This window comes from Pelobates fuscus, chromosome 1 (assembly GCF_036172605.1).
Source record: "Pelobates fuscus isolate aPelFus1 chromosome 1, aPelFus1.pri, whole genome shotgun sequence".
Taxonomy (NCBI): Eukaryota; Metazoa; Chordata; class Amphibia; order Anura; family Pelobatidae; genus Pelobates; species Pelobates fuscus.
In genome coordinates this window covers 258,527,733-258,554,079 of record NC_086317.1, presented here as the reverse complement: position 1 = coordinate 258,554,079, position 26,347 = coordinate 258,527,733, and the positions used below count along the sequence as shown (strand labels likewise).

General features: G+C 40.1%; 1 protein-coding gene across 3 annotated transcripts in view; it reads right to left on the bottom strand.

Moving 5' to 3' along the window:
- The window catches only part of SRRM3 (serine/arginine repetitive matrix 3), a 496,285-nt gene that overhangs the window by 62,389 nt on the left and 407,549 nt on the right, over positions 1–26,347 (bottom strand). For 2 of the 3 annotated variants that reach the window (XM_063456734.1, XM_063456748.1), the window contains exons 6-8: positions 25,866–25,946; positions 9,172–9,240; positions 5,640–5,675 (exon numbers count right to left, since the gene is read on the bottom strand). In XM_063456734.1, the coding sequence (XP_063312804.1) occupies positions 5,640–5,675; positions 9,172–9,240; positions 25,866–25,946 (186 nt within the window). The remainder of the gene's footprint in view (positions 1–5,639; positions 5,676–9,171; positions 9,241–25,865; positions 25,947–26,347) is intronic. The other variant, XM_063456743.1, reaches the window with a different exon arrangement.

Here is a 26,347-nt window from a genome sequence, read left to right as displayed (position 1 = left end):
GCATTGTCCTCCCATTGTGGTGACGTTACAGGAGGAGGAGACCACATGCTGACTGGAAAGAGGAAAGTGTAAAAAGGCTTTTTAACCCGTTCACCCTCAGCCAATGGTCGGGGGGACTCTATAACTAGGGAGAGGGACACTGTAGCGTTAGGAATACTGGTTTGTATTAATAACGCTATAGTGGTCAACTATGAGTAAATGTTAAACCAAGCACTAGTGCGTGAAGAAGGGGTTACATATCCTGCATGGCCGGCCCAACCATAATATTGTAATGCTGCCATCTAATATACATGGAGTCACAGCTTGACATCACAGGAGCACCACGATTTGGTGACAGTGTACTCGCAAAACCTTTAAACTGGTATGCTTTTTGTAATAAAGTAAAACACCATACATTCTGTGTGGACATTTCTTGTTGTACCCTGCTGTCAGTCTTTAAAATATATCATGATTGCACTTCTTCACGCACTAGTGCTTGGTTTAACATTTGCTCATAGTTGACCACTATAGCGTTACAAACCAGTATTCCTAACAGTATCCCTCTCCCTAGTTATAGAGTCCCCCCCCCCACCATTGGCTGAGGAACAGGTTAAAAAGCCTTTTTACACTTTCCTCTTTCCAGTCAGCATTTGGTTTCCTCCTCCAGCGACGTCACCCCAATGGGAGGACAATGCACATGCACAGGAAGCATTAAATGAATGTTTTTCTACAGAAAATTTGATGATGTTAGATGTCGTCATGCAAAGAGTGAGGACGTCCAACAACATTTCACAGAGTAAAACTCTGTTAGGGAGCAGGAATCACCTATAGTGGCTGTCTGAAAGACAGACAATTTAAATATTATAATATATACTAAGGGTGCTCAAAAGGTAGATCCCCAGATGTTTTAAAACTACAACGTCCATGATGCTTTGTTATTTTAAAGACATGGAGTGCATCAAGGGAGTTGTAGTTCTATACCATCTGGGGATCTACCTTTTGGGCATCCCTGACATACAAGCTTTGATCCTCACAGTGCCTATTTAAAATGGATACATTTACCACGCATGAACAAAGCTTATCATTAGTGATGTACCGAACTGTTCGCCAGCGAATAGTTCCTGGCGAACATAGCGTGTTCGCGTTCGCCACGGATGGCGAACACATGCGCGGTTCGATCCGCCCCCTATTCATCATCATTGACTAAACTTTGACCCTGTGCCTCACAGTCAGCAGGCACATTCCAGCCAATCGGCAGCAGACCCTCCCTTCCAGACCCTCCCACCTCCTGTACAGCATCCATTTTAGATTCATTCTGAAGCTGCATTCTTAGATAGAGGAGGGAAAGTGTAGCTGCTGCTCATTTGATAGGGAAATGTATAGCTAGGCTAGTGTATTCAGTGTCCACTACAGTCCTGAAGGACTCATCTGATCTCTTTTTAGGGCGAGAACATCAGTCTGCTTTTTTTTTGTGTAATCTAATTGCAGTTGCCTGCCTGCCAGCTTCTGTGTCACGCTCACAGTGGATACTGTGCCCACTTGCCCAGTGCCACCACTCATATCTGGAAACCTTGACGCACCATCCTCCTCCAGCTTAGCTTCGGGCACCTCTCAAGATACCACTCACCCACCTGCCGCCACCACCAACACTAGCACCACAGCCGCTTCACTTGATCTGTCAGAGGAGTTATTTACACATCAGTTGGAAGAAATGAGTGATGCGCAACCATTATTGCCAGAGGATGTAGATAACAGGGATATGTCTCAGTCAGGCAGCATTACACACATGGACGTACGGTGTGATGATGATGATGGTGTACCTGCTGCTGCTTCGTTTGCTGAGTTGTCAGATACAAGTGAAGCGGTTGATGATGACGATGCGTCCATGGATGTCACGTGGGTGCCCGCTCGGCAAGAAGAAGAACAGGGCGAAAGTTCAGATGGGGAGACAGAGAGGAGGAGGAGACGAGTTGGAAGCAGGGGGAGGTCGTCGCAAGGAGCTAGTGGCACAGTCAGACAGCATGCATCGGCACCCGGGGTCAGCCCGACAGCACGCCAATCAATGCATGCTGTGTCCACCACCAGAATGCCGTCATTGCAGAGCTCAGCAGTGTGGCATTTTTTTTGTGTGTCTGCCTCTAAAAACAGTGATGCCATTTGCAACCTGTGCCAAAAGAAACTGAGTCGTGGGAAGTCCAACACCCACCTAGGTACAACTGCTTTGCGTAGGCACATGATCGCACATCACAAACGCCTATGGGATCAACACATGAGTACAAGCAGCACACAAACTCAAAGCCGCCATCCTCCTCCTGGTCCAGCATCTTCAGCCACGTCAACCACTGCTGTCCTCCTTGCCCCCTCTCAACCATCCGCCACTCTGTCTCTCGCCTTGTGCAGTTCCCGCTCATCTGCCCACAGTCAGGTGTCTGTCAAGGACATGTTTCAGCGTAAGAAGCCAATGTCAGAAAGTTACCCCCTTGCCCAGCGTCTGACAGCTGGCTTGTCTGAACTATTAGCCCGCCAGCTTTTACCATACAAGCTGGTGGAGTCTGAGGCGTTCAAGAAATTTGTGGCTATTGGGATACCGCAGTGGAAGGTACCCGGACGAAATTCCTTTGCACAAAAGGCAATCCCCAACCTGTACTTGATTGTGCAAAAGGAAGTAATGGCATGTCTGGCACACAGTGTTGGGGCAAGGGTCCATCTGACCACTGATACCTGGTCTGCAAAGCATGGTCAGGGCAGGTATATCACCTACACTGCGCATTGGGTAAACCTGATGACGGCTGCCAAGCATGGAATGCGTGGCTCTGCAGAGGAGTTGGTGACACCGCCACGACTTGCAGGCAGGCCTGCTGCCACCTCCTCTACTCCTCCTACTCCATCCTCTTCCATAACCTCCTCGGCTGAGTCCTCTTCTGCTGCTGCGTCTTGCTCCACATCAACGGCACCCCCCCAGCTCCCCAGGTACTATTCCACATCCCGGATACGGCAGTGTCACACCGTCTTGGGTTTGACTTGCTTGAAAGCAGAGAGTCACACCGGACAAGCACTCCTGTCCGCCCTGAACGCACAGGTGGAAAAGTGGCTGACTCCGCAGCAAATGGATATCGGCAAAGTGGTTTGTGACAACGGAACAAATTTGTTGGCGGCATTGAAGTTGGGCAAGTTGACACATGTGCCGTGCATGGCACATGTGTGTAATCTGACCGTACAACGCTTTGTGCATAAGTACACAGGCTTACAGGACGTCCTGAAGCAGGCCAGGAAGGTGTGTGGCCATTTCAGGCGTTCCTACACGGCCATGGCGCACTTTGCAGATATCCAGCGGCGAAACAACATGCCAGTCAGGCGCTTGATTTGCGACAGCCCGACACGTTGGAATTCAACACTTCTAATGTTCGACCGCCTGCTCCAACAAGAAAAAGCCATTAATGAATATTTGTATGACCGGGGTGCTAGGACAGCCTCTGGGGAGCTGGGAATTTTTTTGCCACGTTACTGGACGCTCATGCGCAATGCCTGTAGGCTCATGCGTCCTTTTGAGGAGGTGACAAACCTAGTCAGTTGCACCGAAGGCACCATCAGTGACATCATATCATTTGTTTTCTTCCTGGAGCGTGCCCTGCGAAGAGTGCTGGATCAGGCCGTAGATGAGCGTGAAGAGGAAGAGGAAGAGTTGTGGTCACCATCACCACCAGAAACAGCCTTATAAGCATCGCTTGCTGGACCTGCGGCAACGCTGGAAGAGGATTGTGAGGAAGAGGAGTCAGAGGAGGAATGTGGCTTTGAGGAGGAGGAGGAAGACCAACCACAACAGGCATCCCAGGGTGCTCGTTGTCACCTATCTGGTACCCGTGGTGTTGTACGTGGCTGGGGGGAAGAACATACCTTCATTGAGATCACTGAGGAGGAGGAACAGGAAATGAGTAGCTCGGCATCCAACCTTGTGCAAATGGGGTCTTTCATGCTGTCGTGCCTGTTGAGGGACCCTCGTATAAAAAGGCTGAAGGAGAACGACCTGTACTGGATGTCCACGCTACTAGACCCCCGGTATAAGCAAAAAGTGGCTGAAATGTTACCAAATTACAACAAGTCGGAAAGGATGCAGCATTTGCAAAATAAATTAAAAAGTATGTTTTACACAGCGTATAAGGGTGATGTCACAGCACAATGGGAATCTAACAGGGGAAGAGGTGAAAGTAATCCTCCTCCTCCCTCCTCATCACTATTGTGGCCAGAAAGAGTCCCATTGAAGTCTATGGCGGTTCACGAAAGTTCGCGTTCGCAAACCGAAAATTTTATGTTCGCGACATCACTACTTATCATGGCTCTCTTTGTGATGGTGCATTGCCCCAAACCATTTTCAGTGTAGTTTGCAGAGTTATTTATTAAAGTGTACAGGTTACTCTGTAATAGTTTACTCTGCTTACTGAATAGCAATGGCTCCAAGTCTATGAAGTCTAGGGGGAAATGGTTTACACTATTTACTCTGCTAAGAGATTCCAGCTCTATTTCTTAACTTAACATTTCTATGTATGTTTCTACACTCTACAATAAGGAAGAGACCTAGGACAGGGCTGGCTATGGCTGTAGCTATATTCAGAAATACTTGCACCAAGTCATGTAAGATTGCTTTACCATGGATGCGGTGAGACGCACTTGACAGCAAAATGGCTAAGCAGTCAACAGAGTATTTTCCTTCTTAGTACAATCTTCAAATGACTACTGCTATTTGTTCGTCTTCACAGGTGTCCTATTTTCCAATTAGATGTAATTTTCTGTTATTCTTGTTATCATCCCCTCTATAATTTGCCTCCACCCTTTCCTTTGTAGACTATTGTTTAACTGTTGAAACTGCACTGCCTTCCCTTCTTAGTGCTGTCTCCGTAAACACTATAAACCATACATACTAAGACTATCAATGACCTTGCAGCCATAAATGGAACTGCTAGACACACAGCCCTTGAACCCATTCATTACCTGAATGAAGTGTAAATCTTTTGGCATTACATTTAGCTAAAATATTGTTTTAAATAAGTATAAATCATTTGAATTGAGCTTTTACTGCTTCTCTCAAGATAAATTAAATACCCCCATTCCCGAAGCAGCTAGAGTCTAGTTGTTTTGGATTTACATATAGACGTATCTGAGAATTTTAATCCTCTGTTTGTTGGGATAACAAGGTGTAACTTCTCTTAAAGTGATAAGATGCTGTTGCATCATTATTATCATTTGCCACTAAGATCTTTTCTTACATAGGGTTATTCTATATTTTGGGGAATTCAAAGAGAATTTGGAATTTGGAAAAGTGCGCAAACTGAAAACAGAGCCGACTGGGACATTTTCTAACGAGGTTATTTTGGTCAAAAAAGTTTGATTCACTTTCAATTGCCACTCTAGTAAATAACACTGTCAGTATCTCAATAAAACGTGCATTTTTCAAAGGTAAGTGGGAAGTCAGAGAAAAAAGTAACAGATTACAGAATATTGCCTATAAAGGTCTAGAATTCTTGGAGACACATGTAGATGTAGATTATATGACTTGTCTGAGTTGAAATTACTTAATGATAACTGAGTTGCAAGCATGGAGCATGACACAGAACAACTTGTTCGTTTTCAACAGCTGTAGGAGTTTAATAATGTTAATTTCTCACCTGTGTCTCCGCTTCTTTCTGGACCCCGAATCTGATCTAAAAAAACATAGGATATCTCAGAATAACCTGTTTTATTTTCCAATCATGCACTTTTTCTGCCACTTGGGGGGTTATCTAGAGAGAATTTCTAGGGCAAAGTTCTAATAGAGAGGGGAATTAATGGAACTAATACAACTGTTGATTATTTTTCTACAACTCTGTTTCACATCATTTCATAATAAATAACCTTAAATGTACTTTATAATAGATTATTGTTATTTTGAGATCCTTATCATGGAGGGGAAATCCAGTAAACGATAACATATTAGTCGCAGTCTGTAAGACCTTTGCCTCAACCCGTATGATATTTGTATCTGGATCAAACTAAAAGGAAAACCATCAGCACTTCGAAAGATAATATACATCGAAATAAGAAAGTTATTAATGTATTCCTTAGTATAATTTAGTAACTAAATACACAATTACAAAATATATTAAAAATACTGGAACAGCTAATAGTTGTTTCTATTGACAGATGGAGATATTTCCTTAACCCCTTAAGGACCAAACTTCTGGAATAAAAGGGAATCATGACATGTCAAACATGTCATGTGTCCTTAAGGGGTTAAAGTGCACAATTATCTTCAACCACTCAATTTGGGTGTCATGTTATATTATAGATAGGGATGCATGGTCTACATAATTGTGCATAACTGGGATTTCTACAGTCTTGACCATCATCACTGAGCTTATTCTAGAGGTGGGAGTAACAATATTCTTGACATCCAGAGTTAACCTACCCCCAATTTATTCTAAAGCATGCCACCCTTGCACTGGTATTGCTTGGGCCTGCACTCACATGGTATTTAGTCAGCGTGTATTATTGGGGATGGCCTAACAAAATGCCAAAATGTTCCGGTATTACAAAACATGTCGATTGTGACTATAATTATAACCTGATTTTTGTATTGATATTCAAGGGATTGTTTTTAAAACCCTGAGGGGTGAATAAAGTTCAAATCATTTTAATACTATTTTGGACACAGTGCTTTAGTCGCTGAACTGCAACAGATTCTGTGTTTTATACTCTTTATCAATGTTGAAGGTATGGATGCACCCAACAGTTAAAGAAGATTAATGAGTACTCTTATGACATACCTCCCAACAATTGAGAAATGAAAATCAGGACAGGGTGGGCACAGTCCTAAAGGGGCATCACGAGTGAAGTGAGCCATATCACTAGTGACGTCCATAATGGGCCGGCACAACCACTTTCCATGCTCCCTGACTGCCCTCTAGCCCTCAGGACCATGCATAGAGTGCTGCTGAAGTGCTCCTTGCATGGTCTTAGTGCCCACTGCAAAAGCCATGTCTAATGATGCATTAGGGTTGTGCAACCCTGGAACATTTCTCTGGCGTCCCCAGATGCAGTGCAAGAAGGAACTAAAGAGGGACGATGGGAGAGGACCCAATAATTGTGACTGTCCCACAATAAGAGGGAGTGTTGAAGATACCTGTGTATGTGTCTACTTCTGAATAGATAAATATGCAGTGGTACATAAATGCCATTAAATATGCATCGGAAGGGTGTAATGGTTTTATCCATTCCATTATTTTAGACTTTAATAGGGAGGAATTGTGCCTGACCTATAAATACTCACCTCCTTACCTTAGCGGTTTTTAGTCATTCACAACTATGGCTTCACACAGACTTGGACATTTTATTTATTTATTTATTTTGCTCCCCTTTTCCTTATACTTTTTATTCATTATTTTTTAATTTCTAGTTGTCTTCTATCTCTAGAAACATATATACATATTATCTTGTTTTACCATGCTTTAAGTGTCTTTTCTGAGTCCTACCCTGCATTCCAGTCAATGTACACATGTTGCCACTATCTAGTCATTACATTTCTATCGATATACATGCTCTAACCAGGAACACACAGCAAAATAATATATTCTATAAACAGATCCATAGGAATACAATTGAAAATAACAATAATAATAGTCATATGGTATATCACAAAAAAATGCATTATCTCAAGCAGGCTCCACTCTCATGGCAGTGACTTCAGTTAATTCTAGTGGCCAGTACAGTTCATTCCAAAACAGAACCCTTAAGATATGTGGAATGAGAGATTGCAGCAGTCATGTGTTGCTCTAAAATATGCAGACACTGGCAGTATGTACCAAATTGCGTAAGGAATGTTTGCCGTAGAACTTTAGAATTCAGACTACTACAGAGGCAGAAGTATGGTCTACTCAATACTAAACTGGTGTTTAGTTAAAAGTAATTTCTACATGATCTCTATTTGGTGTTAACTATCAGTAGTACTGTATGGTGTGAAGATTATCAGCTCTGTATTACGTCACATACACTGTCAACACCATCCAAGTCAATGTTTCGACAGAATCACCATATCCGGTCATATCAATTTCTCTCTCTCTCTCTCTCTCTCTCTCTCTCTCTCTCTCTCTCTCTCTCTATATATATATATATATATATATATATATATATATATATATATGGTCTTGGTTAATTAATTGATTTCTCTAAAGCAGTGTATACATTCTACACAGTAATGCATCAATGTAACTAGCAATCTGTCAATATTGGACTGCAACTATGAGGAAATGCAAGATTTAAACAGAATGGATATACAGTGTGTACTGATTATTATTTGAACATTTTAATATCATTTTAATAACACAGGGATTAAAATAATTAAATGACAATTCATAATATTCTAGCAGCAGAGTGATAAGAGACACAAAAATAAATCAATGACAATTAATAGTTTTTTTGCACTATTAAAAAAAAACTACTTTGAAATAAATACAATATTACCATTATATGCTTTTATTATAAATATATAATTCATACCTTACATTTTTTAATTTAGCTATCATATTTAATATTATGAATATCTCACAACTTCTGAGAGAAAGAGGCCGGCTGTACAATATTAATAACAATTTAAATGGTTGCCAAAGGCAGAAGTTATATATTAATAATAGGAGTAAGGATTTTAATCATGAGTAATAAAGTACAGACTCAGTTTGTCTGCTCCCACCAGTGACATATCTTTCTATAACTATCAAAATGAATAGTGCATTTTGCATGAATGAATTATTCTTCATTCATACAGATGAGGCTGCAAAAAAAATATTGCATGACATTATAAAAAGAACAATCACCATGAATCCAGACACTTCAATAATTGATCGTAATACATGTTGGGGATACAAGAATAATGATGACAACAAAAATTTATATTTGCTAATTTAATAATGTCTGGCATATACAAGAATATAAATTCTGTCATCAGCGGAAAATTTATTTTATCATTTGGTCTAGAGCATTGACTTGATATTTACAAGGTATATTTAAGCAGTTGTCTATTTATTAACTAGAGTCATGTGTAGGCAGGGACGTCACGTAACATTAAATGCGTTATCTGTGATTTGCAGCTCTAGTGTGTGCTTTGTAATATAGAAATATGTAGGACTACAGGCAATTAGCAAGTAAAAATGAGATCATTAATAATACCTGTCTCTTTTGTGCTTCTTTCCACTTTTCTTTTTTTTCTCTTTCCGTACCGGTGATGAACTATCACAACTAAAACCCAAAACAGAAGTAGTTAGTCAAATCCTTTTTCATACAATTCCACATTTTTTTCTCAAATAACTGAGTGAAATGTATATGCCCTATCATGATTTGGCTTACACTTCCTGTCTTAAAGTCAAGATTAATATCAAACAGTCAAGAACAATATTGCATCACTTTAAATAAATAAAACAAAAATACACAGTCAGGATATTAATTTACAAATTATTATTATTATTATTATTATGATATTTATATAGCACCATCAAATTCCACAGCGCTTTACAGTGGGTGAACGAACAGACATGTAGTTATAACCAGACAAGTTGGACACACAGGAACAGAGGGGTTGAGGGCCCTGCTCAATGAGCTTACATTCTAGAGGGAGTGGGGTAAAATGACACAAAAAGGTAAGGATAGTATTAGACTAGTGACAGTTGCAGAAGAGGAATCAGTCGGGAGCTATTAACAGTTTAATTGATACACTTTTATGAAGAAGTGGGTTTTTAACGATTTTTTGAAGGAGTGGAGACTGGGAGGGAAGCGAGTTCCATAGGAACAGTGCAGCCCTCGAGAAGTCTTGAAAGCGAGCATCAAAGGTGGGAGTACGGACAGAAGATAGACGTAAGTCTTCAGCAGATCGCCTAGACGGGACATACTTGTGTATAAGGGAGGATAGATAGGTGGGAGCAGCATTATGTAGAGATTTGAAAGCAAGAACCAGAATTTTAAATTGAGCTCTATATTTTATAGGAAGCCAATGTAGGGACTGACAGAAGGGTGAGGCATGGGAGGTGCGGGCGGACAGGAAGATGAGCCTCGCTGCCGCATTCATTATGGACTGTAACGGCGCAAGTTGGGAGCACGTAAGACCACTGAGAAGCGGATTACAGTAGTCAAGGTGAGAAAGGACAGTGGAATAGACCAACACCTTAGTCGCATCTGGCGTTAAGTAGGGGCAGATGCGCGCAATGTTTTTGAGATGGAAATGACAGGATTTGGCGATAGATTGAACATGAGGCTTGAAGGAGAGGTCGGAGTCAAAGAGAACATCTAGGCAGCAAGCCTGATGGTAGCACCGTTGACTTGGAGGGAGACAGACACAGGAGTAACAACACTTGAGGGAGGAAAGAACAGAATTTCAGTTTTGGTCAAGTTTAGTTTAAGGAAGTGGGCAGCCATCCAAATGAAACAGGCAATGGAGGAAACTGATCGTTTATTTTATTAATGATTTGGAGTTCCAACAATGGAAGCAGCGTATTTGGAAACCCAGTAAGGAGAGAGAGTCGATGAGCTATGGGAAATGAAAGCACAAGTGAACTGTTTAAGCACTAATACAGTCTTGGCATTGTTGTGAGTCTCTTTGTGCACGAGAGATCACCACGTTTAACATTTCTTGAGTGACGAGATGGGTTTATGTACTATGGGGCACTTCTATTTGTTTTAAGATTTTCCTTACTATGTGAGTATTTTAGATTTTGGAGACACAAGGTGGCTTTCTACGTAGATTCTCAAGTATTCTGTATGTTAATTTTGTAATAGGAGTGCAGCCCAATTTGTGGTGCTATTGGATAAAAGCTCAAACCGGAACACAAACACGCAAACTGATTCTCGAAGGGGAAGAAATGAAAGATGCATTGCTTGTCATTTTGTCATACACCTGGAAGAAGATTAATGTTAAAACGTGTTATGCTGATGTATTGATTGTATCCAACATCTGGAACTAGTATCTAACAAGGGAGAGCGGCTGGTTTTATGCTTATATGAAAGATGTTGCTATATTTTGTAATAATATTGATTGATCTTATTATAACTGGCTGTTAGCTATGTTCCATTATATTATTATGCTCCAGAATTAAGGGGATGTGGAAGAAACATAAAGGTGGTGAAACGGATATCTCTAGGAGACTGCTATCAAATAGAGCAGATATCACTTGTTCTATAAAGAGTGAGTCTAACCATTATATCTGGGAGGAGTGTATGTATGGAAAAGAAGATATTTCCTTTAAATCTTTCAAATCAAGGAGGGTAATATTTCATATATATGGTGTGCTTTTTTTTTACTTTCTTTGTTTTGGATTCACTTTAGTAAATAAACGTCAGGTCAAATGCGATTCATATAATTAGTAAGGAACCTGGAGGCATTTGTTGCAATGTAGGTTCACAAAATTCCAGCAGATTACAAAAATGTTTCTTGTCATCATGCTATTATACTATATAAGTGTTAGAAAGATGTAAGATTTTACATAATTACATAATATGTATAATATGGATTTAATAATCCATGTTCTGATCTAACTGACATTAGGTCCTGAAAATGCACATATTAAGTTCAAACTTGCTCACCACGTAGGGAGAGGGAGACGTTTGCTCCTTGCAGTTATGTATACAAAAAGAATGACATTTAGCAGAAAAAAATAGTTTTTCTGTACCACTCCAGTTAGGAATACAGTGGACTACCGTATATACTCGAGTATACGCCGACCCGAATATAAGCCGCGGCCCCTAATTTTACCCCAAAAAACTGGGAAAACTTATTGACTCGAGTATAAGACTAGGGTGGGAAATGCAGCAGCTACTGGTAAATTTCTAAATAAAATTAGATCCTAAAAAAATTATATTAATTGAATATTTATTTACAGTGTGTGTATATAATGAATGCAGTGTGTGTGTATGAATGCAGTGTGTGCGTATGAGTGCAGTGTGTGTATGAATGCAGGGTGTGTGTGTGTATGTGTGCAGTGTGTGTGTATGAGTGCAGTGCGTGTGTGTATGAGTGCAGTGTGTGTGTGTATGAGTGCAGTGTGAGTGCAGTGTGTGTCTATGAGTGCAGTGTGTGTGTATGAGTGCAGTGTGAGTGCAGTGTGTGTCTATGAGTGCAGTGTGTGTGTATGAGTGCAGTGTGTGTATGAGTGCAGTGTGTGTGTATGAGTGCAGTGTGAGTGCAGTGTGTGTCTATGAGTGCAGTGTGTGTGTATGAGTGCAGTGTGTGTGTATGAGTGCAGTGTGTGTATGAGTGCAGTGTGTGTGTATGAGTGCAGTGTGTGTATGAATGCAGTGTGTGTATGAGTGCAGTGTGTGTATGAGTGCAGTGTGTGTATGAGTGCAATGTGTGTATGAATGCAGTGTGTGTGTATGAATGCAGTGTGTGTATGAATGCAGTGTGTGTATGAATGCAGTGTGTGTGTGAGTGCAGTGTGTGTGTGAGTGCAGTGTGTGTGTGTGAGTGCAGTGTGTGTATATGAATGAAGTGTGTGTGTGTATGAGTGCAGTGTGTGTGTGTATGAGTGCAGTGTGAGTGCAGTGTGTGTGTATGAGTGCAGTGTGTGTGTATGAGTGCAGTGTGTGTATGAGTGCAGTGTGTGTATGAATGCAGTGTGTGCGTATGAGTGCAGTGTGTGTATGAATGCAGTGTGTGTGTATGAGTGCAGTGTGTGTGTATGAGTGCAGTGTGTGTATGAATGCAGTGTGTGCTTATGAGTGCAGTGTGTGTATGAATGCAGTGTGTGTGTATGAGTGCAGTGTGTGTGTATGAGTGCAGTGTGTGTATGAGTGCAGTGTGTGTATGAATGCAGTGTGTGTGTATGAGTGCAGTGTGTGTGTATGAGTGCAGTGTGTGTATGAGTGCAGTGTGTGTATGAATGCAGTGTGTGTATGAATGCAGTGTGTGTGTATGAATGCAGTGTGTGTGTGAGTGCAGTGTGTGTATGAATGCAGTGTGTGTCTATGAATGCAGTGTGTGTGTATGAATGCAGTGTGTGTGTGAGTGCAGTGCGTGTGTGAGTGCAGTGTGTGTGTGTGAGTGCAGTGTGTGTATATGAATGAAGTGTGAGTGTGTGTGATGAAGTGTGTGTTTGTGTATGTGTTGGTGGGGGTGGGCATTTTGATTATTGTTTATTTTATTAATTATTATTTTAATCATTTTTTTTGTTCTATTATTATTTATTTTATTAATTATTATTTTAATTTTTTTTGTTATATTGTTTTTTTTTTTAATTATTATTATTTTTAATATTTTATTATTATATTTATTTTTTTCGTCCCCCCTCCCTGCTTGATACATGGCAGGGAGGGGGGCTCTCCTTCACTGGTGGTCCAGTGGCATTGGCAGCTCAGTGGGGGGGGAAGGGGCTGGCAGAGCTGTTACCTCTCCTGCAGCTCCTGTCAGCTGCCTCATCCTCCGCGCCGGTCCGGTCAGCTCCCCTGTCAGCTACACTGGGAGAGGTAAGTAAACGCTCTGCAGCCCCCACAGCCCCCAGTCTGTATTATGGCAAGTTACCATAATACAGACAGTGACTCGAGTATAAGCCGAGTTGGGGTTTTTCAGCACAAAATATGTGCTGAAAAACTCGGCTTATACTCGAGTATATACTCTTTCATGCTCTGGCAGTGTTAGTATTATTGATAGCAATAGGGAGGTTGTAGGCCAAGGTTGCCTATTACTGCGATAGACCATTTAAAAATGGAAGCTTATGGGCTAAATCACTTTGCAATGGAAAATTTAAAATATATTCACACTTTTAGTAATGAAGTGGATAAAAGATGGGATCAGAGGAGCTGGGTAAAGTATAAAAGTTTTTGATTTTTAATTCAAGTAAGGAAGTTGTCATAAACATTTTTAACAAAACTAGTAGAACTTTAAAGTTAAAGGAGGTTTTAGCAAGATGTTACACTTATATGTAATAATAATGTTGTTTACTTATGTAATTTAATGATTTTATGGCAATTTCACATGCCATGTTGCAAAGAGCTTTAGTGTTTGAAAAAGATTGATCACTCATTTTAAACGAGCAGAACTTGCAGGATACATTAACATATATTTCTGTAAACCTGGCTTTGGAGACCAATATTAAAGGTTCCAGAAGAAATTTTGCTGCCAAATAGGAGTGCTATTTCCATTACGTATCCCATGGTATTGCCCCTAAAATGTATAAATCTTCTAAGCTAGCAAATTAACCACAACACATAACTTGTAGGGAGATAAAAAAGGATGTATTTATGATTCTCTTATCACCATTTATCTATATTCCAACTGGTATAAAATGCCATGCAATTGCTAAAAGTAAGCTATTTAAAATAATGCCGCAGTGATTCAAAAAAAAAAAAAAAATAGCGGTCAGTATGTTTTGGATCAGGTCACTAGCTTTATATACTCAGTTTGTTTACAAAAAATACTTAATAAACCACATTACTTTATAGAAATGGCATTGCAAAGATATACAATGGATTTGGTTATGAAATTCAAACCTAATGGAATTTTTATTAATATTTGAGCAAGCAGCATTTCAATAATTATTATGTTCACAAATTTATAAATATTGAGGATATGAAATAACATTAGTTGATTGATGTGAAAGCAAAGTGTTATTTGGAAATAAATATGTTTTCATCTGTGGTGGCCAGTTGAGTTTAAGATAAAATAGATAAACATACCAAACCATCAATGCCTTAAAGGGACATGGTCTCATCATCAACTTCAAGAAAGTTGCTTACACGATGAAAAATGTCATGTATGCTCATATCTTAGAATGCACATGCTATTATCCTATGTTTTAATAGTTTCAACATTTTTGGGTCTGAAAATCCGGAGAGTAAGGTACACATTGAGCCATTTTACCTTTATTGGAGCTAAGATAAACAGTGATCATTTGAATTATTATTTAAATTAAACGATTAATTGTTTAACAGACTTTGTGCTCATTCGTGTTAGAAAATATAACTTTTCAGTGCATCTACCCTTGATGGAGGAAGGCCACTTTAAGCATGCCTTCCAACTGTCCCACTCTTTTCGGAAGTCCAGATTTTGGGGTTCTGTCCCACCGTCCTGCTTTAGTTCTCTGGTGTCCCACATATGGGGCACCAGGGTACAATCCCTTGGCAGTACAGCACAAGACCATCATTAAACGTGCTCATGCTGTACAGAGGGCACTAGGACCATGCAGGGAGAGCTTCAGCAGCGCTCTCTGCATGGTCTTGGTAACTGGGCACTTGGTGTCCCATTTTTCTGTCTGGTCCACCCCCCTTTTTGAATGAGACTGCCCCTTTCCTGGATGGCACCATCCATTGTGGGCATCATTAGTGACAAGGCTCATGTCACTAGTGATACCCCCTTTGGACTCCACCCACATGTTCCAATTTAACAGGGTGAAAAGTTGGGAGGTACGCTTTTAAGCCCAGCTTATTTGACAAAAAACATGCTGGTATTCAAGAGCTAGTGGCCATTCACCGAATATGTACTCTGCTGCATTTTCAGATCATAAAATTGTGCATGGTCTTAAGATAAGTGCTCCTTCTAACTAGAGGACTAATCCCTCCCAACAAAGCATGGGTAAGCTAGGAGGTTCATTAGAATAAGTTATTTACTTAAATTAATACATATTAATTTCAAAATAATGCACATCGCGATTAATTTGCAATCTTCAAATATTTATTGAAATCTTTTATTTTTATAAAAAAAAAACTGACAGTTTTACTTAAAATGGTTGCAGGAAAATCCAACATAAATATAATCCCGCTGGTCAAAACAGACAAAAATCAGACAGTGAGGTTATGATCGTCAGAGAGAAATTGATAGATTTTATTGATATTCTTTAGCTGAACACAGCACAGCTGGATTAGAGATTCAATATGAAGATGAAGTACATTTATAAATGCCACTGGCCTTTTGTCAATAGTTATGCGTTCTCATTTTGGACATTTTCATTCATCAGAGGCATCTAATACACTGATCTAATACACTAGCTATTTACATATTTGAATTGCTGTTCCTGAATTTGTAGCTGCTGGCTATGTATCCTGGGCGTGCTTGCTTAGAATTAAAACTGGGAAAGGTTTTTTCATGCCACCTTCAATTTACTTACACCCTTGGGTATCATGTTTATTTCTAACCTTCCTTGTAGGTCATAATTTAATTAGTACTCTTTGCACGGAGTATTGATACAGTATCCGGATTCCTTGTACCGCCACCATATTGACTTGATGAGACATTTCGCTTGTTTAAAACCTGCTTGAGTTTCAGAATATATCTTCAAAATGTATCTACACACTGTGAGTTAAAGGAACAAAATACTAAACTTGTGCATTCGGTATCAATGATTCTCGATTTGTCCAATATTTGGCGTTCAGCAGTTTGAAATCCTGAACTTCGAACCAGTATATGGACATATCAGGAAATAAATGAAATAGAAAATACACAGAATTGTTCTTGATTCGTGAAATGGAGATCCATAGGAAAAAACATGGACCCCTAACATTGATCGTTAGGGGTGAGCCTTTAAATTCTGATTTTCTCCCCACTCAAGTGATAAGTGACCAGCAGAGTAAAAAAAGAAGAGCAATAAGCAAATCTATATTTATATAATTAATATATAATATATAGATGTAGATTGTGTACTGGTCTTTCACGTTTTTACTCTATTAGTTACTTCTTCTCACTAGATATGTGAACCAAATGATGCAACATCCAGTGTACTGCAAAATCTATACACAATATTTATGTGGTGCAGTACGATGATTTGTGCAGGCTGATTTTCGCACCATTTTGGTTCATCTGAATCGTTTTCCCAAAATGATTGCATGGACAAAATGTATCCAAACCCAAACACCACAGGTGTTTAGGACGAAACCAAATTAGTTTCACCATACACAAGTCTATAAAATACCTATATGAAAATAGACTTGACAACTACTTGTTTGCTCATTGTTACTTCTTTGTTAGTCCACCTATTGCATAGTGCTGCCCATCATGATTCAACTTTATAAGTTGGAATAATAATCAATAAAAAAAATATAATGGCTACTGTTTGAGAAACTTGCTTATAGATTTGTTTAAATAAACCCTAAGAGGCCTGCTCAAACTATCTCCAGTGAGATGTATTGCTCATAAAAACGTATTTGTGCGTAATAATTTTTAGCCTGGAGTAATATGATACATAGGTTTGAAATGTCATCATAGAAGCTTATTTGCATGTGCAAAATAATCAAAGTCATAATCGACAGCTTCAGTGAATGCAACAATAATTAAAATGTACAAACCTAACTACAAGTAGTATCACACTCATATTTGTAAACCTATTTTTGATGTATCACCATTGCACGTGTAATAATTTTTCTTTTGACAAATGCTCCTTTATCAAGCATTACACAGGGGTGGCATTAATATTGTATCCTGCTATATATAATTTAGTTAAATTTTTGTGTATCTAAAGATCTTTTGAAAGCACACTGGTATGCAAGATGAATTCAGAAAGATGACTTTCAATGATAACATTTTATAATGTGTCTTTGTGTGTAATAAATGATGGCTGTCAAAAAATAATAAAGTGCATTTGTATATGACATAGCTTCCTAAACTATTTTAGTTCTATTCTGTGTTTAATCATTCCTATAGTGATATAGTTATTAGCCTGCAATGGAACCTTTCCTGTGTCTAGTGGACTGTAGTCTCTGCAGAATGAGCTCATACCCTGCATTACTGTTTCACAAGATATATCCTTCACTAGAGACAATAAGAAATGGTGCTGAAATGAAGCTTAACATCATTCAATCTGATAAATACTGCAGTTTAATATTGTTTGCCAGCACAAGGGATGAACAGCTACAGGAGTGCTTTAATAAACTAAATTAACTTGGAACAGTATTGGATGCATCTATTGTAGACTGACTTCCAATTTATAAAGCTATCATTTATACTTTTATAACCACTGCCTTTAAAAAGCAGCACTGCACATATTTTGAAAAATGATGTATTGTATTGCTTTAATAGAGATTTTGATATAGTTGATGCCTGTGTGTAGCGAGGATGGGCAGGGTAACTGCATAAAAGCAAGGTTTAGAGGAAATAAATTGAATTAATGTGCCAACTCAAATTAATATATTAGACTAAACAACTTTTGTGATGGAGGGAGAAAATTCATATATTTCGATTAATATCTTTAAGATGTCATAACTTCACCGTGATCCGGACATCCTCGCAGGCTCCTAGGTGTCGGGTGTTGTTTCCCGTTATCCTCACCGCAACGCGTGTCTTGTGTGGGTGCCTGGCCAATACACAATGACCACACAACGCGGGTTGAATAAGTTTTGGTGTGATGCAAACCTATCAGAGGTCACCAGGGTCTATTTATAGCCCTTTTGACCTCTCTCCTTTGTCTTGTTGTGGTCTTAGAAGGCCGAGAGTGAGTTCCTCTATATTCTGTGTGTTTATTATATTGACTTGCTTTGTATTACATTTTCCCTTATGTCTGGAATCTCTCACCCCTTGGCTCTTTGTTTCCCATTATCCATATTTCCCAATCCCTTACCTTTGTCTTTATTTGATGAGTTTGTATTATATACTTTCCTCATATGTTAAACCTGGCCACTCCATGGTCCAGTATTACTGTAAGGATCCTATCCTGACAACCAAAGATTATGTTTCTTTTATTTCTGTTTCTTTAATAGCTAGTTCTAATTTCCCACCACTGGTGGCCTCCTTCACCACTAGAACTGAACTACCCTTCATCATCCTCACCTGCCTGGACTAATTACAAATCCTTCATAAAGCTCAATGTCAAAAGCCTTTACAATGAAGTTGATAGTCTGTTTCTGGCTCCTGTAATCATACCTATGGACTTACCTTCTTATTGAAAACCAACCTGATCTACGCGTTATCATCCTTTTGTTACCAGCCTACTTTATACCAACCTTAACTACTCCAAATCCAGCTTTATTACCAACCTGTTCGATTCCAACCTGAACTACGCTACTAACCTGCTTTATACATCCCTAATCTACACAACCAACCTGCTCTATACCAACCTGCGTAACACCAACCTGGACTTCACTACTAACTAATATTGCAAGGTGTTATTTACCTGTTTTATCGGTGCTCCTTCCAACAGGGGGCTGTTTCATTAATTCTACCTGTAATTCTCTAACCTTACTGTTCTGTTCTATTTTACTTGTTTTTCTATATACCCTATACGTTCAACTATAGGTGTTTGCTACTAACTAATTATATCCTGTTTATTATCCTGTATGAGGCATATTGCTTAAACTTCTATTTCTATTATTTTACCTTCTACCTATTTACCTATGATTGTGTTTATAGGTTCTATCTTTCTACCTTTGCCTATAATTCCGTTTATAGGTTCGCCTTCTTTCCATTACCTACAATTTCGTTTCTAGGTTCTATTATTTTTCCTTCTCCCTATAATCTCATTTATAGGATTTCCTGCTACTTTACTATGTCCAAACTTACCAATAGAGAGCCTAACATTAACTCTGGCCAAAGTCTTTTATCTGATCTGCTCAAGATGATGACAATTACGTTATTACTCTGAACAGAACACCGGATGCCTCATTGTTTGCGTATTGGGGAGGTTGTCCTTGACAGAAGGTATGTTAACCTCTTCCAGATAAGCTCCGTATGTGGTTAATGTCTCTAATGACAGACCTTACAACACATACAGAGAGGGTTTAAATGTTCGTAGTGATTACAGCATTTGGGAAAAGGCTTAGTCATGAAGTGGTTAATTCAAAACAATCTTGTGTATGTCACGTCCGACTCTTTTCCATAGGCTTTAGTATCACTTAGTTCTGGATGTCTCATTCCACTAAATTGAATGACTTTTAGCATCTAACTTGATAAATTGTAATTCTGGCCCCATTACTGCTTACAGTATAAGGCATTCGATATTTCAGAAGGCCATCTTGAATTCTTTTAATGTTAAACACAGCAGCTGTTTCCATATATTTTATAACACAGGCTCGTCCTCTCTATATTGTGCAATTACCTAGCCATCCATATTAATAGCCTACTCCTATGCCAAATTCTGTCCTGTCCAATGCATGCTCTGTGTACATAAAATATAATTTGCCCCAAAAAACTGGAAAATTGTTCAAAAAGCCAGAACCCTTGAGAAAGCTACAATGTTTCCACTTATGGTCATGCTTTGTCTACATGAGTCGCCTGTCTATCCAACAGGTCAAACAGAACTGTATTACAAACCGGGCCATGCTTGACTATTTTAGATTTAAATAAACAAGTCCTTTGTTTTAGGCAGTAAACTCTATAAATTGATACACAAATTGCTTTGCTTTATTGTACAGATTGTAAGCTCATAGAAACAGGATGCTCTGTTATGTGCCCTCATTAAAATGGTAAAGCAGTGCGGAATATGTTGACTCTATATAAATGTAAATTATGATTCAAAAACCTCAGTTTCCAATATTATTTAGTGGAAATCACATTGACAAAATATCTTCTGCCATATTTCTATTTTTTATATAGAACAGGAATAATCAATATATTTGTAAATCCAATCAATAATTATACATTTACAATAGACAGTATAAATAAAATGCACAAAAAGTCTGTATTTTTCCAGGCTGCTACTACCATCAGTATACAAGGAAACATTTCTTGTCAATGATGCTGAGATGGAAGCAGATGTGACATCATAGCTGCACACATTGAAACTTACAAGGTTTAACCCTGAGGGTCTAATCCTGTTTGTAGGTCTCCTAGAATAACCTCATTTTGGATGTAGTGGCATCCAGCCTCTCATCTTTAGAGATGATTTCTCTTTATATGACATGGCTCACACCACCCCCTTCTTTCCCCCTTTTTGAATGTGGCAAATAGAGAACGGTCCTCTGGGACACTGACAGATCAATGTTCTCAGACATACACAGTCAACAGGAATCTAAAGGTTTGCAATTCCAACCACTTATAGAAGCAGGCAGATCATTTCTATTATTATAATATTGTGCTTTCTTTTCTTGCATTTTTGTAGTTTTTATAACACAGAACTTACTAAAATCATGTATTCCTTTACTGATAATGCATTAATCATATGTTCCAACAGATAAATGAAAGAGCGTCAGACTTCAAATGCAGACATCTATCAAGCACAACAACAAAAGCATTTATCTGCTAAACTTTATAGGAATCACTCTTTAGCTATTCATATTTCAAAGCTGGTTTATGTGAAAAAATAGATCAAGTTCAGATGACGCCATGTTTTATGTGGTGTAAATAATGACAGTGCATGCTATTAGTGAACAGAAGCCATGATAAGTTAAGAACAGGAAGCAACCTCAAAACAGGAAATAATAGCAATAGAGACATCAATCATAGAGTGTGTGTAAAACAAACATAACATCCGTAACAAAAGCTTTTGCAGTGCATACCACAAGGTGCTGTACAACCTGTACAGGTAGAACCATACAATGGCGCAAACGTAAACAATAAAAGTTACAATGGTTTTTAATGTTTTATTAATTTGTATAATTTTAGTTTTTTTAATTACAGACTTAATTGCACACTAACAGTTATGTCCTTTGTACTGCATATCTTCCATACCACCAACATGTCTATTTGTTCTCCTTTTCTATCCTATTGTGCCTCTATTGTAGATGATCCATTTTTTTTTGCTGTATTTAAGTGTACACACTAATCTCAACTACAATTTTGGAGAAATCAGTTTCTATTAAAAATATAGTTTGGCAATAATTAGGGTACAGGTGGTCATCTAAAGTAGCCCATTCCCTGATTACATTTTCAGCCACGTGGCCAATAATTAAAGTTTCCATGTTTTGTCATTTTAAATGCTGGAAGGATAGGTTCTATGTCAGGAATGATACAAATAACACCCTTTCACTTAATGCAGGGCTCCCAATAGTCCTACTTTCAGTGGGACAGTCCTGATTTTGGGGTCCTGTCCCACCATTCCTATTTATTTTTCTGGTGTCTTGCATCCAGAGATACCAAGGAACTGTTGCCAGGCGCCACAGCAGGAGTGCATGATTACACACACTTGTGCTGTGTGACTGTCATTAAGACTATACAGAGAGTGCTTCGGCAACACTTTCTGCATGGTCCTGCAGGTTGGGGGGCAGTTAAGAGGCGGTCTGTCAGCCTGATGTGCTTGATGCTAAGCTGATATGACTCTTGAGTGGGAGGATACTCACAAATCCCAGATGGGCACAGCCATTATGCAAGTTGCATCACTGGGGACGCACCCTTGAAGGACAGCTCTCTCGTCTGGATTTCATACCTCCAAATGTTGGGAGGTATGTGTAAATACAATTTTCTCACTGTAGTATCTACCAACATTAAGGTCATAATGCTATTTAAGTGTTAAAAAGAAAATAAAGACTGGCAAAAAATAAGTCTTGTCAAGCCAGTGACTGGATTAAAAATGCTGCTGTAAGGCTACAGGGCAATAATGAACCTATTTCTGTCACACAATCCCACATAGTCTGATGAGTTAGGCTTAGTTACAGCTATAATCCAGATTTCATCAACTTTTTTGGGCAAAACTTAAAGTATTCCTGCGTTGAGACCCCACAGACATTTTAACAGTAGCAACATGGAGTTACCAATTGGTGGAACATAGCTTCCATGATTTTTATGAGAGCTGCTACATGTACTCAGAGACTAGTTTTTGACTGGTTACGAACCTGTCACAACTCATTACCATCTGCTTGTAACCTCCCAAAAACACTAGACTATGGCATGTTGGAAAGAGGTTAATGAAACCTGAACCCCTACACATAATCATGTTCCAACCCTGCTGCTACATTTTAGCTTCTACCGTCAGATCACTACTTGCTAAAGTACTAGTGTTTGATATCTACCCCTCCTTTAGAGACCTTTAGTAGATATAACACTCCTTACTTATCCTAGCATTAATAGAGGATTTTCCCATATATTAGCATTGTATATAAGTGAGGGTTTTTTTCTTTTATATATTCCTGTTATATGTGTTGTACACATAATTTCATGAGGTGTCACTTTGGGATTCCTTAATTTTAACTGTATGCTCGTACTCTTAAGGGTAATCCAACACCCCTTGGTTCCTTCTTCTCTGAACATTTTTGTATTTAGCATTAGAATTAGGCCCTGTCAGTTGGATTATTCCCTTTATGAGACCTATTTTCTTTTTTGTCTTCTTTTTTCCCAATTTTTATTTTTAGTTTTAGGCTACAAAAATTTAGCAACAAGTTCATCAACCTGGTGGTAATTTGTAGCCACTACAAGATGAAAACTGTTGTTAATAGTGACAGTGTACGGCAGCTATTTACTGACAAGGTCGTCAATCAGCCCATACTTGGTGAACGCTGACTTAAATCAAGCATAGTGCATCTTCCAATTAGCAGTATGCATGATTTCAAGCATAGTGCATCTTTCAATTAGCAGTAATGCATGATTTCAAGCATAGTGCATCTTCCAATTAGCAGTAATGCATGATTTCAAGCATAGTGCATCTTCCAATTAGCAGTAATGCATGATTTCAAGCAGGGCCGGACTGGTCCACTGGGCCGCAGCACCTGGGGGCTGCACTGACCATGTATGTGCCACCGGGTGGCCGGTCCGGTGGCACACACTCTGAGGGGGCCGGCCGGCGGCCGCATTCCATGCTGGAGCCGCCGGATCGGGTGGCAGCCTCGCCGGTCCGGCGGCACTCCTGTCAGGCTGTCACTATCGCTGACTTGCTGGGGGCTGAAGGAGGAGGGAGGAGCATGTCTCTGTACCATGCTCCCTCGCGGTTCCCACAATTCCCAGCACAGAAACCGCGAGGGAGCATGGTACAGAGACATGCTCCTCCCTCCTCCTTCAGCCCCCAGCCAGTCAGCGCTAGTGACAGCCTGACAGGAGTGCCGCCGGACCGGCGAGGCTGCCACCCGGTCCGGCGGCTCCAGCAAAAAACCCTACTCAGTACTCGCAGGTAAATGGGAGGGGAAGACGGGAATAAAGAGACACAAGGGGAGGGGGCAAATAAAACAGAGGGGCACAGGGAAAGGATGGGGGTAAGAGACACAGAGGGAGAAAAAGTGGGAATAGAGAGATGGTGGAGGGAGGAAAAAGAAACAGGGGGAGAGAGAGAGGAAGGGGGAGAGAGAGACAGAGGGGAAGAGAGATGTGGGGGAGAGAGAGAGAGGAAGAGAGATGTGGGGGAGAGAGAGAGACAAAGGGAAAGGGGGGAGAAAGATGTGGGGGAGAGAGAGACAGAGGGGAAGAGAGATGTGGGGGAGAGAGAGAGACACAGGGAAAGGGGGGAGAAAGATGTGGGGGAGAGAGAGACAGAGGGGAAGAGAGATGTGGGGGAGAGAGAGCGACACAGGGAAAGGGGGGAGAGAGATGTGGGGGAGAGAGAGACAGAGGGAAAGAGATATGTGGGGGAGAGAGAGACAGGGAAAGGGGGGAGAAAGAGACAGAGGGGAAGAGAGAAACAGAGGGAGAAAGGAGAGAGACACACAAGGGGAGGGGGAGAAAGAGCCCCCCCCATGAGGCTCTCCCCTGCCAGCCGATCTCCCTCCCCGTTCCACAGGCACCGTGCGGGCAGCCGGCAGGGGAGGGAGGAAGAGAGGACCCGGGAGCTCAACCTGCAGCTTCTCTGCGTCCTTCTCTCACGAGCACAGAGCGTTGCTGCGGTTACCACGGCAATGCTCCGGCTCTCACGAGAGTGAACTCTAGCCCTGGAGCTATGGGCTAGAGTTCACTCTCACCACTGCGACCACCATGAATTCCTGGTGGTCGCAGTGTTGAGAGTGAACTCTAGCCCCATAGACACACTGCCCCCACACACACACCGTACACATTCACACACTGCCCCCCCATACACACACTGCCCCCCATACACACACTGCCCCCACACACACACCATACACATTCACACATTGCCCCATACACACACACACACTGCCTCCACACACACCATACACATTTACACACTGCCCCCATGCACACACAGCCCCCCATACACACACACACGCACATTCACAGACCCCCCATACACACATTTCCCCACACACACTACACCCCTCCCCCCTCCACACACACACATACACTGAACCTTTCACACACACTGCACCCCTCACACATTGCACCACTGCTCCAATACCCTACTACAGCCCCATATCCCAGCAGACCCCAGATCGCGACGCATTATGGGGCTGGTAAATATTTTTTTCCAGGGCTGCTTTTACTTCCGAGTCCGGCCCTGATTTCAAGCATAGTGCACTAAAGCATTTACCTCCTTTCACCTGTCTGAATGTTAAATCATGCTACAACTGTGCATTTTTGCATTTCTGTATAAACAGCATTTCTTAAACTGCCCAATTACAAAATACTCTCTAGTCTAAAGCGTTTTCTTTTGTTTCATGTAACCAAGTAGTACGGTAATTTAACTAGATAAAGTTACCATGTATTCTCATCCTTACTTGTACTGTCAGAAATGCTGTAATATCACTGGCTACCATTCTACCTATACTAATGTAATCGTTTTTTTAAGATGGTATTCAAAGCGAGGAACTTATTTCCAAACATTTGACATATCTATTAGCAATGTACAGACTGTAACAAAGAATCTACCTTGTTTAATCTACAGAAGGACGTCACATCCAGGATTTATGGGAAGAGTATTTATTGACTGGTATCCTGACTCACTATTTATTTATGTCTACAGGTAGCGTGTTTCCATTCTTCTCCAAAACTAATTAGAAAAAATCAGGCAGCTGCATTGCAGTGCGACAGTAATAGCTTTTAAATGTTGTCAATTTATCATCAGCATGTCTTAGTAGCTTCTGGCCCAGCAGGTTAGCCCGGAACACGCGGGAAACATTGGAAAAAGGATCCAAAATAAACTCACCGGCTCCTTTTGTGGCCTGATTTCTTCTTTTTTCTTTTCTTCGGCGGAGGTGAGATTGAGCTGCTCAGTCTTGTTTTAGTCCTAGGGAAAAAAATATAGAGAATTGGCATCATTAACAGTCAGCCAAATATTGGGAATTGGTGTCATTAACAGTCAGCATGCCATGTTTGAGCTTTCATAAGGAACGTTGATAAACGACGAACACTTCACATCACTTCTCTAATTAAAATATAGCATGGGGAGATTTAAACACTATTATATTGCTAAACAAGAACCCATTTTGACTCTGTGCCTGATAGTACATATATGAGTTGTATAAATCTAAGCCTATGACTAAATGCCCGCCAGGCACAAAACATGTTACTATTTTATTTATAAATCTCCAACGTATTCTGCAATGCTGAACAATGTATAGATGAAACATATACGTACTTTATTATAAACAACAACAACAACAAAAAAAAACATTGCAACATACAGAA